Source organism: Puntigrus tetrazona, chromosome 1 (genome assembly GCF_018831695.1).
Source record: "Puntigrus tetrazona isolate hp1 chromosome 1, ASM1883169v1, whole genome shotgun sequence".
Lineage (NCBI taxonomy): Eukaryota > Metazoa > Chordata > Actinopteri > Cypriniformes > Cyprinidae > Puntigrus > Puntigrus tetrazona.
Genome location: NC_056699.1, coordinates 11521326 through 11534724, shown reverse-complemented (window position 1 = coordinate 11534724; position 13399 = coordinate 11521326). Strand labels below are relative to the sequence as shown.

The 13399-nt window shown below is 36.3% G+C and overlaps 1 protein-coding gene across 12 annotated transcripts in view; it reads left to right on the top strand.

Moving 5' to 3' along the window:
* ptprdb (protein tyrosine phosphatase receptor type Db) overlaps positions 1–13399 on the top strand; it is a 66567-nt gene that overhangs the window by 45993 nt on the left and 7175 nt on the right. For 6 of the 12 annotated variants that reach the window (XM_043235181.1, XM_043235226.1, XM_043235197.1 and 3 more), the window contains 14 exons: positions 2474–2571; positions 3620–3876; positions 4778–4871; positions 5063–5272; positions 5515–5675; positions 6171–6182; positions 6292–6407; positions 6563–6601; positions 8585–8682; positions 8891–9014; positions 10051–10226; positions 11382–11405; positions 12004–12123; positions 12774–12928. In XM_043235181.1, the coding sequence (XP_043091116.1) occupies positions 2474–2571; positions 3620–3876; positions 4778–4871; positions 5063–5272; positions 5515–5675; positions 6171–6182; positions 6292–6407; positions 6563–6601; positions 8585–8682; positions 8891–9014; positions 10051–10226; positions 11382–11405; positions 12004–12123; positions 12774–12928 (1684 nt within the window). Of the gene's footprint in view, positions 1–132; positions 254–1295; positions 1950–2473; positions 2572–3619; positions 3877–4777; positions 4872–5062; positions 5273–5514; positions 5676–6170; positions 6183–6291; positions 6408–6562; positions 6602–8584; positions 8683–8890; positions 9015–10050; positions 10227–11381; positions 11406–12003; positions 12124–12773; positions 12929–13399 lie in introns of all 12 variants that reach the window. The other 6 variants (XM_043235250.1, XM_043235268.1, XM_043235240.1 and 3 more) reach the window with 4 other exon arrangements.

Here is a 13399-nt window from a genome sequence, read left to right as displayed (position 1 = left end):
TTTGCAACAATTCCTCGCCTTCCCCCCTTACTCAGTCTCTGATATGAATACAGATTATGTGGTTCAGTATTACAGATTTATTTTTTATTTTGTTGAATTAGTGTTATCATAAAATGTGTATTTGTTTAATAGGATCTAATTTTGACGGATTTATGGCCGAACACTGAATACTCTGTGACTGTGGCTGCATTCAACTCAAAAGGCGATGGAGCACGCAGCAAACCTACAGTCATCAGAACTAAACCATCATCGTGTGTACACACTCCAGCATACATACAAGCTAGTGCATTAGTATATACACTCGTTTTTATGCTTAGCTCAATGTTAAAGAGAAAGGTCACCCAAAAATGAAAAAAAACGTACTACCTTCATGTCATTCCAAACTTGCTTAACTTGGTTTTATTATATAGAACACTATGGGAGACAATTTAAGGATTGCTCTTGTGCAATAATGGTTTTTCTCTCCTTGCAACTGGATGTTGACTGTATTTTGTCTTGTAAGCTTTGTAACTGGATATTGACTGTATTTGTACTTATTTGTTCACTGTCAAAAGAATTATTTTCAGACAAATCAGACTACTTCTATTAACATGTGCCATGGAAAGCAGTGGTGCATGTCGAAAGCGAATATCACTAAATGAGTTTAGCTTTTATAAATTATAAGGTCTTTGATGTATAAACAAATCATTCAGACCAATTTATTGGTTCAATGAAAAGATCTGACTTCAGAAATTATTCAGAGTATTTTAGCTCTGAATAATAATGTTTGATTTCAACTTTTGGATAATTAAATAAACATTTAAGACTGATATCATAAACCAGATCAAATGCTTCACGGACGAGATCTGAAAAGATATTTGTTAACAAATCACACTAGTTCTGTGCACTTATAAAAGTTACGCTGGATGTCAAGATTTTTTGTGAATATCATGAAGTCTATGACGTTTCGATTCAAGCAATTTGTGACCGGATCAAACAATTCACTGAAAAGAGCACTTCTCTTATTACCGCTATGGTGAATGTCAAGATTTCCAGTGAATTAATTCATCTTGGGATTTCAGTGAGTCGTTTTTAAAGGTTGAAATCCTTAGTCCCTGTTCATTATAATTCCATAGAAAAGAACAATGAGCATCTTCTTGCTTATATATGCTTCTTTTGTCTTTTCATTTTCATTTATCGGTGAACTAAACGTTAAAGCATCCTCATTATCAAGTATATCACTTAACCCTACACATATCTTAGCTACAATGCTACCTACATAGTGTTGACCTACAGTATTATTTTCTAATCCGCAGTGCCAGGTATGCCAGTGCTTACAATTGCTCCGTCTGAGGATGGCACTGCCCTGCTGAAATGGCAGCCTCCCCCTGCCGGTCTGTCCCCTGTGCTGGGCTACAGGCTCTCATATGGCCAGGCTGACCCGACCTCAGACTCCTTCATGGTGCAAGAGCTAAACTCTGAGGAGCGCATGTACACCGTCTCATCTCTGAGCGCAGGGGTGCTGTACGTGTTCCGTCTCGCTGCTCGTACCATCTGGGGTTACGGTTCGAGCGCTCAGGTCACGCTTTTAACACCAAACGTGGTGCAAACAACCACAGACGACATGGTAACAGCCTCGGGGACAACAGATTTTTTAAATGTGAGCGTACCGGAAACCGTTCCGCTTTTGGCTAACTTAACAGCCGAAGACATCAACTCCTCTTCTGTGATCCTGAGATGGGAGCGACCAAAAAGCTATGACCGGATCCAGGGTTATCGCGTGTGGTTCGCAGTCACCTATAGTAATGGAACGGACATTGCCATGGAATCGGACGTTTCGGAGGCCACAGTGGTTCTTAACGGCCTAAGGCCAAATACTGAGTATGTGGCGAGAGTGTGCTTGCTTAGCAAACGCGGCCCTGGGCCTTATAGTCTACCTATATCCATCAAAACACAACCAGCACAGGAAGGTAGGACTCATGTGTATCCTTCTCACGCACAAACATTTACTGTCAAGCCAGCCTTCCTCAACAAAACCACTACATTTTCATTACTCTTGAAAGATATTTTCTGTTTATGTCTGGTCGCTTTTTTGTCTGTCTTTGTCGGTCTGAGTCTATTGTTCGGTGACGTCCATTAAGTGCAGATAAAAGGTGAGAATCTCTCTGTAAATGGATCTAGGTGAATGCGGAGTGCTCCATTATCTCATAAGGCAACTATGGTAAAGGTGAGCCTTTAGAAAAGAGTGATGAATTCACGTCAGCACTATGAGAAGAAGTAACTTGCTAGCTCTTTTTCCCCTCTGGCGGGTCTGTACACCTTTTACGGATAACAGCCTGATGTGGTAAATGTTTTTAGTAGAAACAGTTGAAAAGATTCTTTGATGTTCTTCATAAATGCTTTAGCAATGCTGGAGGCCAGAGGTTTTGCTCAGGTGAGCTGAAGTATTGATGTGTGATGTGTTGATCTCTTGTTTTTTCTCTCTCTTTAATAGTGTTTGCTGTGAACTTCAGAGTGAAAGCTGCTATGAAGAGTTCAGTGCTGCTGACCTGGGAGTCACGAACCACCAGTAATAAAGCACAGTCTCTTATTGTAAGTACTGCGAAATACAGTGTGTGTGTGTGTGTGTGTGTGTGTGTGTGTGTGAGAGAGCATGAGTCTGGTTTTGTTGAAAAAATCAATGTGTGAAAAGGTTAGGGATGTGGTATTTTTTAATTGTCTGTAGTAAATATAAATTGACATTATAAATTATACAAATGCTGAAAATGTTTTAAAGTTATCTTTATTTTTAAATGTATGCTTGGTATAAGTGACTGCATAAGACTGCTGGAGGTGTAATGTGTGGATTGACAATATATTAACATACAATAAATAATTAAAATAACTTCTGTAATTGTAGTTGTTTGAAGAACTGAATTAAAAAGAAAAGACTTTCACTCAAAAATCACAGTTTCTCAGTTGTTTCTATATGATAAAATATTTTAGAACTTAATGTAGCTTAAAAAAAGGTAGTTTTAGTTTACAAGTGGACAGCTTCGTGGCATCTGTTTGTACGTTGTAACCGTCGTAGGTTTCTGATGTGAAACCATATCTAAAATACATTTGATCACCAAAACAATAAATAAAAAAAATTGATATAGTGTATTTTTGTGACTTTTCCAGGTCTAGGTATTATACTTGTGTGTTTTTCATGACCGTGGGATTTTTATCTTAATGATCAGAATGAATTAAAATAATAAATCTGATGTCTGTTTTTCACTTTTTTATTTTCAGGCTGTTTTGTCTTTTTAAAATGATTTTATGTAACTTTGTGTCCTCCTGTTACGTGTGCCGAGGCCCCGCGGTGGGCCCCGGACCCCAGATTGAGAATCACTGGCTTAGTTGACAGAAGATATCATTAACTCAAAAGCAAACATGTATGTGTGTGTGCTGTTCCTCCATCGCCACTCTTTTTGCAGCATATTGAGATGGAATAGTGTATGGCAGTGTTTGTATAAACGTGTGAGCGTGCACATGTTAGCAAGTGTCTGAGGTGTCAGTCTTAATCTGGAATGTGTGCGTGCAACAAGATGTGCGTAGTCTTGGCTTGTTAAGACTGCAGTTTGTTTATTTGCTTTTCTATTTTCTGCTTCTCTCTCAGATCTCATATGGTGATGGTGAGAGTGTGGAGGTGGATGGGCGGCTCGGGCAGAAGTTGGTGACTAAGCTGAAGCCCCAGTCTCTTTACACCTTTACGTTAACTAGTAAAGCTGATGGCACTGGAGGTCTGCAGCACCGTGGAGACGCCATGACGGCTCCAAACCTGCTGACTAGGAAACCCCAGGTGCTGGATAAGGCCAGCTCTCAGAGCATCGCTACCCTGCAGCTGCCCACTGTCCAGGGACAGGCTAATGTCAGGTCAGGAAAAAATTGGGTGGTCAAATTTGTTTATGTTCAGTTTTAAATTAGATTTACAGATTTCCATTGTGGTCTTGGAAAATTCACAGTGGCTGCATTATAATATATATATATATATATATTATATATATATCTATATATATATATTATTTTCTCAAGATTAAAAATTCTAATCAAGATTACCCTAAGAAAAAAGTATTGTATTTAAAATACATTAATTTCATGCTAAGTATAGTTCAAATCTATTTTTACTGACATATCGTTTGAATAAATATAAATAAAATAAATATTAAGCATAAAATGTCTTTTAATGTCATTATTGATTTGTATGATCTTTGAATAATAAATCTTTAAATGCAAGATTTAAAGTGTACCTGAAGTTTACTTTCAATAGCTGCACTTTTTTAATTTAGTCTTTTGCACTAGAAGAGAAATTGATACAATAGCACAATAAGAAAATACAAATTACAAACTACTAATTAAATTAACATACCTCAGAAAATAATACTAAGGAAAATATACAAAATTATTTACTTTAAAAACAAACCACATAAAGTACATTAAATACCTAAAAAAATAACAATCAAATACACTTCAGTATATTTTTAGTTGGAAGTCAGGAGTACTTCTTCACAATTGAAATGCATTAAGTACAAAGTTATCAGAGAAGTTTACTAGATACAATTACAGGGTATTATTATTATTTGTATTCTTTTTTTATTAGTATGTAAATGTATATATTGTATATTAAATAAATATATTTTAACGTAATTTTAGTATATTTATTTTCAATAGGATAATACAATGTAAAATAACTGTTTCCTGTTTTAGCATTATTATAATAATTGGACTTCTGTTTGAAATTCACCCATAATAATTAATATTATCTTTTTATTGGAAGGGGTTTCTATATTGTAGTCGTCCCCCTGAAAAGGCAGAGAGGAGGAAACTTCCAAAATCTATGGAGTGATCCAGATGAGATGAACATTGATGAGGTAATACATTTTCGTAATTGAGCTGCAGATGTTGCAATTTTACAAATACAGTTTCCATCAAGCTGTTTACCGTCGTTGAAAAAGCTGTTCAAAGTTGAAAGCACATGTTGGTTCAGCACAGGGGAGTTGCAGTGTCTGTTGTGATTAGCTTAGCTTGTGTCATGCTCTTGTCTGTTTTCTGCTTTCTTCAGCTGCTGAGGGAGATTAATGGCACCGGTCGCTCTGTGCGTCTACGGAGGCAGGCGGAGGCAAAAGCCTACATCAGCGCTCATTTCCAGAATCTTCCAGCTGAATTCAAACTAGGAGACGGACGTGTGTACGGAGCTTTCCTAAACCGGCCGCTTGTAAACGGACAGGAGTATGTGTGCTTCGTGCTGGCTATTCTTGAACTGGGCCAGAACGTAAGTCCTTCTTTTCTCTACCATGTTCGAGTATCCTGTGGTCTGATATGATAATGCGGTGATTAGATGTACTTTGTTAAATAATTATTGCGTGAGCGAATCATTTCGGGGAAATGCATAGCTCAACGTTCGCTAAATGTATTGTGACGCTCAACAGAAAATGTGGAGGCAAAACTTAAAGTGCATGAAGCTTTTTTGAAAGAACTACAGTGAGAAAGATGTTTTTGTTTTTTGATTGACAGACCCTGTACTCCACAAGTCCATTTTCTGATGCCGTGCTGTTCTCAGATGTTGAGCCGCAGCCAATCGTTGATGAGGAGGAGGGGCTTCTGTGGGTGGTGGGGCCAGTGCTGGCGGTCATTTTCATTATCAGCATTGTCATCCTCATTCTCCTCTTTAAAAGGTGAGAGAGAAAGAGATTTGAGCAAAACAGATGTTGAAAATTTGATGATTTAGATGTAGATTACTGCAATCAAATGCATGAAGAATCTAAGTGAATTACGTAACACATTCATGAAAAAAATGGAAATTGATATATGTATTTTCACCATAGGTTTATGATTTAAATCTATCTAATTAAGCTCTGCTCTAACTTTTTCTAAAATCTAAACTTGTTGCATCTTCTAGACACTGCTTAGTTAAATCCATTCACAAAGCATGGTGTTTGTGAATGAATCATTCATTAAAGTCAATCTTTTTGAATCAATCCTTGAATGATTCATGAATTAGCCTAAATTGTTAATTCGTTGGAATAAATATTGCAAAAAATGAGAGTGTAACAAGCAAAGGAATATATTTTATAAACAAGCAGATGGTTTATATTTTACTTCTACGGAAGCTGCTTTTATTTATCCCTAATTCATTTTTTCTTTCCTCGCTTTATCTGTGCACAAACCAGCAAACCAGACAGGTCTGTGTATTATGTTTCTCTCTAAATTTAATTAGGACCGAAATGCAATATAAACTATTTCCTACTAAGTGAGTGTTGCTTTAATGCTCCTGTGCGTGTGATGTTACAGGAAGCGGGCAGAGCTGGAGGGCAGGAAGTGCAGCTTTCCCAGCAGCAGTAAAGCCATGAGTTCCCAGCATCCATCTGACCCAGTGGAGCTGCGTAGAATCAACTTCCCAACGGCTGGTAATATACTGATGAAAAGACATGTCACAAACACACTCACGCACAGGTACAGGGTGCTCAAGAATCAACTTTCAGTGCCCCTTTGATGCACACACACACACACACACACACACACACACACTGTCAGTATCAACACAGTGCTGTCTCTTTTCTAGGTTTGCGTGCATCTATCATCGGTTATCGACGGTTATCAAGTTAGTTGTGGTTTTTGAAGTCTATATCGGCTGCTTAACTCCATTCATTCTTATGCAGTAACTGGTTTGGCTTTTTCATCCTCTTAACTCATAACGGGGCTCATAACAGTGGAGCTGTGAAGCTTTCCTCTTTCTGCTCTGACTGACGGCACAACCCGCTCACACACACACACACACACCATCAAACACTCATACATACACACTTCCCATCGTCTTCCCTGTTTTATATTTAGCTAATTATATTTTCTGTTTACTAACCTCTAAAACGAACTTTCTGCACTTTTGGATTTTCATTAAGACATGTTTAGTGTTTATTAAGATGTTTCGTTACCCTCCTTGCGGGGAGGTTCGGTCCCCAAGATCATGGCGAAAACTGATTTGCACACACAGACATGCAGACCATTATATTCAGGTATCTAAATGGGGATATACCAGAGATGTTTTAAAATAAAACATAATATATTAGAGATTATATTAAGTCAGTGTTGAGTCTTTGTTAATCCTGAATTTATTGAACAGGCAAATATTGCAGACATGAAATGAACTCTTCTCAGTGATATTCTGAATGCAGCAATATTGATTTTTGCCTTTAGTTTAATTTGATCTGATTCAGCTGTTTCATTGTTTATTTCATCTTGCTTAATACTTCTGACTGTCTTGTAATCTATACCCTTTCCTGTGCACGTTTAGTATAGTTCCGATTTTATTTATAAGGATTTTAGAGTGGGATATGAATATCTGTTGGGATGGAGACCGGTCTCCTCCTACAGTCAAAAATAAGTTCTATATAAAAGGTTTCTGTGGGACTGTTCAGTTCACTAGATATAAAATTTGTGTATGTAGGTAAAAACCCTCCCCGCGTTTTCACACTACAATAAATATTCTATACAACTCCATTGATATGACATAATATGATATAATATGATATTGACATAATATGATACTTTTTATTTTAGCTTATATAAGCTTAATCTTACATTTAGTGTTTTTAATTATTGATTAGTTATTTTTATATGGACATTAAATGTGTAAAACATTACTTCTAACAAAAAATACAACCAGTCACTTTTAAACTGTTGTGAACCATCAGTATTATTACATTTAGAAAATGATTGAAGAAGAGTCAAATTTTGTATTTGCCTGTTGCGATTTTGCTTTATGGGTAAAAAAGAACTAAAATAACATTATGCCGTTTTCTGAGCATTTTTCACATTTAAACAGGTTTTATTAGATTTAACTCCACTGTGATTCTACTGTGTTAGTTTTGATGCGTACATTTTTATGACCTCTACATTAGCAACTTGCTTAAAAAATTAAAACCAAAATGATTCCCACTTCAGGTCATGGTGTCTTTCTTGTAGCTGTGATTTTTTTTTTATTGTCAATGTGAGAATAACTGGTAACCTTTTTTTACCATGACAATGTGAGTGTCAAATATATCATCTATTATATGTCTAAATGTTACCTTAAAAAACTATAAATGATCAAAATAAGAATCTAAATTTCAAATTGATTAATCTCAATTAATCACATCCAAAATAAGTTTGCGTAATATGTGTGTACTGTGTAAATGTAGTTTTTGGCCATACAAATATCAACTTTGCACTAAATTGCATGTTGCCCCTCAATAAAATTGAAGTGTTTTTCCCTCCTCAGTATGAGCTACAGATTCTCTTTATTTCACACTCTATAAGCCATAAAAATCTGATTTGCGAAAGCATGTGATTTAATTGTTAATGCATTAAAATGTTCAATGAACTGTTTCATTCAAACAAAGAGTGATTTTTAATATATCCAGCATTACGGTGTTCATTTCTGGTGAATATTGTTCAGCAGCCTTCTCCTCAACACATAAACTCATGATCCCTAGTCTTAAACATACGAGATCACTAACATTCTCTCGCACTGCTCAGAGCGCTCAGTCCAGCAGCGTGCCTTGTTCTCAGGGTCTGAACTGATGTGTTTGTGTGATGCGATTGACAGGCATGACCAGCCACCCTCCGGTGTCCGTCTCAGAACTGCCAGCTCACATAGAGAGGATGAAAGCCAATGACAACCTGAGGTTCTCTCAAGAGTACGAGGTCAGATCTCACGCACAAACACACTTCTATTCACACCTCACGGGTGTACATTAAAAACATACTGGCCAGTGAATGATGTGTATTAGCACCGCATTTTCTTTTTCGTGTGCTTTTGTTGTGCGAGCACAAATGCATGTGATGTTTCTAACATGTGAAGTACAGTATGGAGCTTGTGATGTGTAATTCATGGCGTGCTTCTCTCCTGTAGTCTATTGATCCAGGGCAACAGTTCTCATGGGAACATTCTAACCTTGAGATTAACAAGCCAAAGAACAGATACGCCAACGTCATCGCCTACGACCACACCAGAGTTGCACTTTCCAACAACGATGGTAAGATTGCGTGTGCTCAGTATGTCAATATTGCTTTTTCTGCATTCATTAGAAATAACACACTTTTTTTGATCTTAAGGGGTATTGTCGTGGGAAATCAACTAAGAGAATGTTATTGCCTGTTCACATTTATTGGATCTTGCATCTTGTTTATATTCAAATGTACGCAAAACTATATATTGTAAACTAAAAGGTACATTTTATTGGTGCATAATATAAAGCTGAAATATTGCATTTTAAATGAACTAATGAAAAACCTCATGAAAAACGTTTATGCTACCAACATAATTACCTTGAAAACGAACTGAAAAAGGTCATGTAAAACTACTAAATCTGAAACATAAATATAGTATAAAGAAGAAACTAAAAATGACAAAAAAAGCACATAACAAATAACTCAAATTTACTCAAATATAAAAACTAATAAATAAAAATAAATAAATTATATATATATATATATATATATATATATATATATATATATATATATATATATATATATATATATATATATATATATATATGATAACTACAATAATAATAAAAAACACTTAAAAAAGCTAAATATTTTAATTTTAAAGTGCTATAATAGTATAGAAATTATACTAAAATAACACTGACATACTAATTTGAAGGTGTTTCAAAGAAGTTAAGAGCTTTTTCCAGCTAATATCCCTTATATTGTTTATTTTTGAGCTGTTCGATTTGTTCAGTTTCTTTAATTTTTACATTTTATTTATTTTATTTTTAAACTATTTTTTTTATTTTTTTATTTATGCCTTTGTTGTGATAGGACAGTAAAGATAGACAGGAAACCAGAGAGGGACGGCATCTAGATTGCCCAAAGTGCCTCTGCGCTGTATTTGGGCTCTGAAGCTGCTGTGTCATTTTGAAATATTAGATCCGACACACTACTGATGGAACTGAATTCAATATTTTATTCACACCCATTAAAATTATGAAGAGCGTTACGTTTTTTTTTCTCTTGTTGTCAGTTTGAAAGTGATGAAGTTTTTGTCATTCCCTTGTTATGCAGGTGTTCCTGGCTGTGACTACATCAATGCCAACTTTATAGATGGGTACCGCCGACAGGGCGCTTACATCGCCACCCAGGGCCCCATGCCAGACACGTTTAGTGACTTCTGGAGAATGGTGTGGGAACAACACACAGCAAATATCATCATGATTACCAAACTTGAGGAGAAATCCAGGGTGAGAGCGCTAAAACACACAAATACAGACACACTCAAGTCATGTTCAGTCATCAATTTCCAGACAGAAACACTCAGTCTCTGTTCCAAAATCTAGTAAGCATTCTTGTTTAGTCATTTATGCAGAATGCATACACATACTTGGTCAAAATATTATTATTGTGAATTATTACCTTTAACTACAGAAAAGCAAAAGTCAAAACCCAAACATTTTAGGCAATTTTTGAAAAACTGGCGAAAAAGAGAATATATGGTTACCCTAGTGGACTGAAGTCAGTGAAGCTCAGCTTATCATGGTCTTCTATGAAGTACAACAGACATAAGAGACGTAAATGTTACTGAGTGCAAAGTGCCCCTGCTATGGATTTTTGAATATGACCTTTCATGCTTTGTGTAACAGCTCTAACTGAATGAAAACATCCTGCAAAGTTGTAAATCTGAAAGTGCACCATGTATAAAGTCTCTCAAAAGAGTCATTGAAACGAGTCGTTTTTAAAACAAATACCAATCTTTAATCTTTATACGCTGATGTCTCATGCTGATCTGACATCAAGATGAGACATTAGCATATTGCCCGCCCAATTGTTGATATTTTTGCATTGGTCTGAATGAAAATGCAGATTAATTCTTTGCCACTAGGTAAAATAGCCGTTTCCCTGGTAACGCTGTACACAAAGCAGCACGGGCTGCTTTATCAGGTATTTGCAGGCATGATGAAATAAAAATGAGATCAATCAGACTAGTCACAGCAGATTATAATTGAGTGAATCGTTTGGGAGTCATTTAGCAAGTAAGGCATTAATAAATGCATATAATAAAACTATTAAAATGTTTTTTTGCTGGGGATTCCCAAAACCAAAAAATGAACCTTACCAATAATAGAGGCACACTTAAGAAATGTTATGAGCTAATATTGGTTTGCATCAGGGTGTTTAAAATGCTGTTTAGGTAATAGGTAGGCAATTGACTGGAATTTGAAACAGAACTACTGAGACACTAAAACACTTAATCAAACTCAGAAAAACACACGCACCTACTAACCATACTAACTTTTTGATCAAACACAGCATTGATATGTTCCATATTTCTCAGTGAGTCTGTTGTGTGGTGTTACGGAGCAGAGTAAGTCTTATGCTGTTTGTCTATTACTCTCCAGATGCCTTCGTATTTCTTCTCAAAGGCAAGACGTCTCACTTGGCTAATTAGACCACTGTCACTTTTCACTGGAATGGTTGATATTCTGTGTCTCACCTCTTTCCTCCTTGTTAACTCTGCCTCATTCCTTTTTTACACCCACTCTCTCTCTTTTTTCTGATCTGTCTCTTCTCGCTTCCTCTTTCCCTCACTGACTTCTGAGACACATCTCGCCAAAGTGTAACTTGAATTTTTGGCTGGTTATCACACTCTCACTGCATGCTGAAATGTACTCTCCAAGGGTGTGTCTCAGTCTATTCCCTAGTTCCCTTTTGTGGGAATTAGTAAAAATAGGTTAAAAGGCATCCTGCTGATTACTAGGGAGTGAACCGTTCAGTGCACTGGAATGATTTTGACAATGAGGCAACCCGCTCCCTTGGTAGTGTAATTACTAGTGAACTAGGGAGCAGACTGACACATAGCCATGCGAGTACCGTTGTTGATGGAAAGCAGCCAGGCTAAAGAGCAGCTGACTGTCAGTGTTGATCTCAGCTGGTTCTTCAGCTCTCCTCTAATGTCTCCTTTGACATTGAGACATATGCAGCGGTGAGAGATTTACTAAGTGTCTGGTGAACTGTGTGCAGAATAAATGCGATCAGTACTGGCCCAGCAGAGGCACAGAGACGTACGGACTGATGCAAGTCAATTTACTGGACACGGTGGAGCTTGCGACCTACTGCGTCAGGACTTATGCTCTTTTTAAGGTAATGATGCAGCAGTGATCAGCAAATAAACACCATGTACAACACTTTTTTATTCTCCCAAAGGTAACCTAATGACAGGCTCATACATACATATACATATATATATATATATATATATATATATATATATATATATATATATATATATATATATATATATATATATAAAACATAACTAAAATACACAGTACATACACAAAAATGTTTTTATTATGGATGCAATTAATCATGATTATTTATTGCTTAGCACGATTACTATTACTTATTTAAATATATAAATTCTAAATACACATACGTCTTAAAGAGCATGTTCACTGACATCATCATCTCCTTGGAAATACCTGATTTTATAGGGAAATCATGCAAAAGAGTTTCAATTATTTGTCATGTGTTTCTTCCTATTTCTTCGTAGAATTCATCCTATGCATTTTTTTGCATTGTTATTTTATTATTTTAAATTAAGTTGTAGTCTGCCACTGTTACTGTGATGCACTGAGTAAACATTGAACGCACATTTGATGGGAAGTGTTGAATAAGATAACATTGCTGCTTGGAAGAGAAGCATTCTCTGACATCTTCTATTAGAGTCTAGTCTAGTCTGTTTTAGTATGGTACTATACTGTGCTGAATTGTGTTGTTTCTATGTGCAGAGTGGAAGTGGCGAGAAAAGGGAGGTCCGTCAGTTCCAGTTTACAGCATGGCCAGATCAAGGGGTACCTGAACACCCCACTCCCTTCCTGGCCTTCCTCAGACGGGTCAAAGCCTGCAACCCCCCAGACGCTGGACCTATTGTGGTTCACTGCAGGTAACTAATACAGCACTGAGCATTTACATCCAGTCAGACAAGACATGGAGAAACTTGTTGATTGTTCTTTCTATACCAATGAAATGTTCTCTTAGTCTGCAGTCTGAATTTGGTGTTATATCACACAGGATTGAGCTGCAGCTCTTTTGTTTGTCTCTGCCAATGCGCTCAATGCTTTTTGAGGAGTTTTTTTGTGTTATTGTGTGTGTTTTATATATATTTTACAAATTAACAGACACTGGGAAAATAAGTTACATAAAACTACTTATGAAAAATAAAAGACTTACGGAAGAAATAAAAAGAAGAAATATTAAATGTCTTAAAACTATGAGAAAGCTTGCCTAAACTCCTGTGGTTCTCATCTACTGCTTAACTTCCTCGGAAACACTTGCTTGAAAATTAATATAAATTAAAAAAAATATTCTCTTTTTCAAATTTTTACTGGTTTCAGTTGTGGTCTGTTAATAAGTC